At 51.0% G+C, this 5,788-nt stretch overlaps 2 protein-coding genes across 2 annotated transcripts in view; one reads left to right on the top strand and one right to left on the bottom strand.

Annotated features, from left to right (window-relative positions):
- Positions 1–717, bottom strand: part of Pmar_PMAR029708 (retrovirus polyprotein, putative) — a gene marked incomplete at both ends in the record, with an annotated part of 13,926 nt that extends 13,209 nt beyond the window's left edge. Inside the window, 2 exons of the mRNA XM_002781428.1 lie at positions 37–220; positions 511–717. Coding sequence (XP_002781474.1) covers positions 37–220; positions 511–717 — 391 coding nt within the window. The remainder of the gene's footprint in view (positions 1–36; positions 221–510) is intronic.
- A 255-nt stretch (positions 718–972) lies between these two features.
- Pmar_PMAR029707 (hypothetical protein) overlaps positions 973–5,788 on the top strand; it is a gene marked incomplete at both ends in the record, with an annotated part of 5,936 nt that continues 1,120 nt past the window's right edge. Inside the window, 2 exons of the mRNA XM_002781427.1 lie at positions 973–1,847; positions 2,943–5,683. Coding sequence (XP_002781473.1) covers positions 973–1,847; positions 2,943–5,683 — 3,616 coding nt within the window. The remainder of the gene's footprint in view (positions 1,848–2,942; positions 5,684–5,788) is intronic.

Raw genomic sequence — 5,788 nt, 5'->3', positions numbered from 1 at the left:
CCACAGACATCCTATAGTGTGCCAAGAAGTCGCTACCTAGAAGGATAGGGTGAACACAAGCCTTCACCACCAAAAATACCATAGGTACCACGATATCAGGAGGGAGGTCCGGACCCGGCGGCGGGGGGTCTGCCTCCGGTAAACAAGGACTATCTAAGTTAGTCGAATCGTACAAGGACAGAGTAAGGGCGACAGCTCCTAGCAAATCGAAGCTATGACCCTGTGCAGAAATAAGTTCAAGTCCACGAACAGGTTGTATCTTGGCACCAGCCGGGACACAACGTTCGTCTAATAAAGTATAACAGCTACCAGTATCAACTAGAGCATGACAAGGACCTCGAACGGCCTTGTCAGATGAAATATCGGCGTAAAGAAAATTGCCATAAGACCCGCCGAAAGTCTCCAGGGCAAATGGTACTGGCGATCGAGGGCCGCTTATCGACCGCCTTGGGGGTTTCCCAGCGGTAAGGGGGAACCTCCAGGGGGCTTAGAGGCCGTATTACGGATCACCTTATTCGGGTTCTGGTAACAATCTCTAGCCAAGTGACCGGTCTTGCCGCACCAGTAGCAACCTTCCGAGAACTTCTTGTTGGGGCAGGAGTAGGTCGGATGATCCTGGGCCTTGCAGATACCACAGTTCCTAGGCCGAGTAAGGGCCACGGTAGAGGTGACATTAGCCTCTGGCTGTTGCTTAGGATCGCCACTCTTGCGTCTCATACCACCCAGAATCCTGTCGAGTGTAAGATACCGAGGATATCTAAATAATAATTAACCTATTTCAGCCTATTGTCCAGTAGTATCTTCTGTGTGCGTTATTCATATCTTTCATTTGTATCCTTCGCTCGCCATTGGATACTTGTAACCGCCACGAAGCATGCTGGACAATCCCAAGATAGATTTGGGAGTATTATAATCATCATTCCCTAATCGACTGGTATTGAGTTGATCTACTTCGACACCGGTGAATCTAACATGGTAACAGCTGTAGAACTGAACTCCTCCATCAACGCCGCCTCTACTCGAGAAGATCTTTCCCGGCTACGGTCAACGGCACGTCGTCTTCGGACCAACAATTGTAAAAAGCGCACCGAAGTTCAGGAGCGTTTGGCTGACAACGACATTGATGACAACAAGTTGGCGCTATTGGAGACTGAGGAAGCTACGTTAGAAGCAGAGATCATCGCACTCTCTGGCGCCGCTGACAATGCTTCCAGCAAGATCAATGCGTTAATGCGAGAGACCTGCATGGTGAACTCGGCCACTCTATCAGCGGACGACTCCAACAACAACGCCACCGCAACGCCAACCTCTACTGAGTCAGTTTCTGGCCTAGTCAGAGCCCTATCTTCGGCACTCAGTCGTCGGCCTTACGACTCAAGAACCAAACGAGCCGATATTAATCGTCTCCCTATGCAGGGTCGAAGTCTTATCGATCCCTACCAGCTTCCAGCCCACTTCAGACGATTGGAGAAATGGTTTGCCAGCAACGAGTTTGGTACTTTTGACGACTCGACTAAGGCCTTCGTTGCCGATAAGGAGGTGGAAGCTCAGTTGGTTGAGAAGGCTATAGAGAGTCTCTCCTCTCATCGTAATGTCGCCTCTGAGGCGAACACTTTGGTTGATACCTATGGTGCTACTTGGAACCATCTCAAGAACACGCTCATCGACAAGTTTGCAAAGCCCGAAGACATCCGTCGTGAGCTCAACCGTAAGATATCCCAGCTCACATACAAGGGCCACTCTAATGTCGATGGGTTCATTTCTGAGTTGCGTCAGATCCACACATTGGCGTCTACCGTCAACTCCTCGCCTGAGGACAGTGTTTACTTCATCGACGACATTCTTCGGTGTCTCCCACCTAATGTCCACTCACAACTAGTTCAAGAAATTAATCAAACGGCCAGGATATGTCGACACAACAGCTCCTCGACTTCGAGTCCTACCACTAAACCATGGCAGCTCAAGCTACCCCTAGATGCTCCGTCCGATCAGCACTCTATTTTGGTATCTCTCGGACGTGGCACAGTCCCTCTTGGCGTCGACTGACTTTCGAAAGGTGCCACCTGAATCTAACCGTGGCTCTCGTCGAGAGGACATGAGAGACAAGATCTCCAAAGTTAGCGACTCTACTACCAACAGTACCAGAGCACCACCTAGTGCGATAACTGAAGCTCGTCGCCAACACAAGGAGGCCAATGACTGGGCGCGGAAACAGAATTTTGTCATCATCGTCATGGGGAAGGCTCTACGTTCATCCACTCCTACCGACCCAGGTTTCAACAACGCCTCTGACGTGCGATTTCTGGTTTCCCGCCAAGGGAAACGGTACGGCCTGGTCGCGTTTGACTCCAAAGCGGACGCTGAGAAAGTCATAGCCGAATACTTTTCGAACAAGGACTCATTCACTCTGGTCAAGCCATATGACCCTGACTTCAAGTCAAAAAACGACTCCGGGCGTCGCAGTCAGTAGGCGACTGTCGATTGCCCGTATTATCTATGCCTACTTCTACTGCTCCCTCAGCTAACGCTGTGGGAGCAAACTCTTCCGACCATCTATCACACGATTTGATCGACGACTATGTTGCTGCCGTCGACGAAGGTCGTCATCATCCTGAGATATCTTTCGGCTTATCGCTCTCTCAACCTCACCGTTCAGACACCAAGGCTGACCTACGAGTCCGAGGAGTGCTCGATACCGGTGCTACCAGCTCGTATATCGTGGTGCCAGAGTCGTTCATACTGGCATTTCAGACAGATCCTCTCCATCAGCCAGTTGCAGTGACCCTAGCTAACGGAAGTCAGGTCAACATCAACACAAGTATTCCCTGCTCAATCATGGTTCGGGATATACGCTCTGGTGAGTACTTCAATGCTGGCCATCATACTCTCCGTGTGTTAAACTGCCGTGAGCGACTTTATCGGCCCTATTGTCTCATTGGTAGAGATTTGATCAAGGCTTGGTGTCTCGTATGCGTTGGCCTCGACTCCGTTACCCTCTCTGGCCGTTTGGTATATGAGGCTACTCCTGTATCGACACAACTACCGGCTGCGCCCTCCCTCGCTACCATCTATCTGGTGGACGACACTGACCCGAAGTCATTGGTATCACTACCCCCGGTGGTAGCTCCCCCTGATCCTCCTACTCAACTATGTAATCAAGACAAAAAGCTCGCTCTCGATATTCTCCAAGCACTGGTTGCCAAAGGATGGCGTGATCTTCCTCTGTCGAGGGGTTATCGCTGTCGTATCCGAGAACTGTGCCCGGTCGAGCACCTAGACTCTCCACATCAAACACATGTTGGTGAACTGTTTTTACCCGCGTCAACTCTATCGACAAGGCCATCACCCAGGAACTTCGCCACTCCTCTCTTCAAGCGACTGTCTCCTGACCTCAAGGTCGCCTATAACTCGATGATAGAAGATTACGTCACCAAGAAGTGGTGGGTATCGGCCCCAGCGACTACGACTGTCAGCCCCACCCCAGCTGCTAATGTTTTCCTGATCAATGGTTCCAAGCGACCAAGGCTCGTTTGTGATTTGCGAGCTTGCAATGCTGCTCTACCTCGCGCTAGCTCGCGCAATCCAGACTTGTGGAAAGTACTGTCTATCATCCGCTTGACTGGTCCATCAATAATCGTTGGCGCCGACATATCTTCGGCGTTCTACGCCATCAGAATCAGTGCGGAGTCTGGCACTACCCACTTCGTGCTGCACACAGCGCTTGGCACCTTTTGGTCTACAAGATCATTGTTTGGAACAAGTATAGGTCCCAGCTCTCTGAGTGGCACACTAGGATCGAGTGTCGAGGCTGTCAAGAACTGCTCATCTGTTTTGCAGTCACCGTCAGTGGTTTCGGTGGTCTCGAATCATAGCGATCATGGAGATACGCACACTCGTTACCCTGTCGACCTCACCTCCAACCTCCAGTATTTTGCTGATGATATCGTCTGCTCCGGCTTCATCTGCACAATTATCCTCCACCTCATGGCTATCTTATTACAGGTCTTGGTCTTTCTGGCGTTTAACTGCCAGCCCAAGAAGTGTGCCATTTTGACGACTGAGGACAATCGTCAGGAGGCCGAGAAGACATGTAAGCAGTTTGGCCTACTCTTCCCTATAGCTGAAGTTATTGGAGTGCTGGGCGTGGTCTTCTCCTATACAGCAATCTGTGGTGGTCTTCCAGCACGACTATGTATGAGCTGTGATGCGGCTTCTCGCATGGCGAAAGCTATGGACTTCCTGAAGAAAGATCCGGTGTTGGCTCAGCGACCTAGTAAGATCGATATTTTCGCGGTCGGTGGTAAGCTTAGCTTCGACCAGGGACGGGTCCATGGAGAACGAAGGCTCATCAGTGATCTCTTGAAGGTCATTATTGCTAGGAATTTCCCTAGCTCTCCTTGGCACCAGCACTGTGACTTGACGACTATGCCTTCGACCGAGCAACAGGCCTACGAAGCGGTGGTGCTGTGGGCAAGAGAGGTCTGTGAATCGTCTTCGTCATGTCGTCATCTATCCCCTCTTCGTTCTAAGGGGCAATCTGAGGTCACCATTATCGTTGAGACCGATGCTTCGCTCTATGGCGGCGCTACGGTGGTAAGGATAGACGACGACATTATCCTTCAAGATGTGTATCGTTTCTCGGCTCGGCAAATCTCCTATTCATCGAATAGGAGAGAGCTACTGATGTGCTTACAAGGCATTCGTAGAGCGGCTGAGTTGATATCCTACCATCGTACCACTCTCACAGCCCTCACGAAATGCTCACACCTCATCTTTAATGTCGACTTCCGTACCGACAACAAGTCTAGTTGTAGCTGGCTGTCCAATGATGAGGCTGTACTGAAGCTACAGAGCTCGAAGATTCTTGAGCGACGCGCCATCATACGACTCATTGACTCTATCTCAGAGGAGCTTAAGGTCATCAGGCAGTATGGTCGGTTGTCGCTATCACACTTGGCGGGTGCTACTAACCACTATGCTGACTCAGCCAGCCGGTTGTTGGACCGGCCTGTCAAGACGGGCACGACAACCACTAGATTGGGTGAGCTTTTGGCTGCCTATAAGAAGTCTGATAACCTCAAGCCATCACAGTTGATGGGGTCCGACAAAGGCGAGTGTGCCGGAGAGCATTGCTGCTGGGCGGGGTCTATCTCTCACGATGAAATACGGCTCATGGTCAACGCCGCGTCTGCACCAGCTATGTCCCTTCGAGAGGATCTCCCAAGCATCTCCCACGAAGACCTGGAAGAGCAAGAGAGGGACTTAGAAGGTGACTTTGACTCCTGCTGCTGTCTGATAGAAGATGATGACCCTACCGGAGGTATAGCAGCTTATGATCGTCAACCATTCTCTATGATAGCGTCTATAACCTCCGGCTCAGATGACTTTTGTGAGGATGTTTGTCGTGCCGTTGATTGCGTCCTTGCAATCCGTGATGATCTCGGTCAGAACCCCCCAGCGCCTCACCCAACGGCAGAGCCATTGATCGAAGCAATTGCCCGTGATTCATGGGATGTCGACTCCGTACTAGACCGAGTCCATATACTGCGATTGGTTCTCTCTGTCCTGCGGTCTAATGCTCAAGCTCCTAATGCCACTGTCCTGGAGTGTGAATGGAACCAAGCTTGGAATCAAGAGGATGTCTTATGCGCTGCTCACTCAGCACAGTTCAACTTGGTTAACGGTAAATCTCTACACGATATCAAGACCAACAAAGGATGCTCCTGGGATGTTATCGACCCAACTGCCCTCTCCAAAGTCTTAGCCTACCGATGTGGACTGCCGACCG

This window comes from Perkinsus marinus (assembly GCF_000006405.1).
Source record: "Perkinsus marinus ATCC 50983 genomic scaffold scf_1104296942480, whole genome shotgun sequence".
In the NCBI taxonomy this organism is placed as follows: domain Eukaryota; phylum Perkinsozoa; order Perkinsida; family Perkinsidae; genus Perkinsus; species Perkinsus marinus.
Note: the sequence above shows the minus strand (reverse complement) of the source record. Positions and strands in the feature narration are given on the sequence as shown.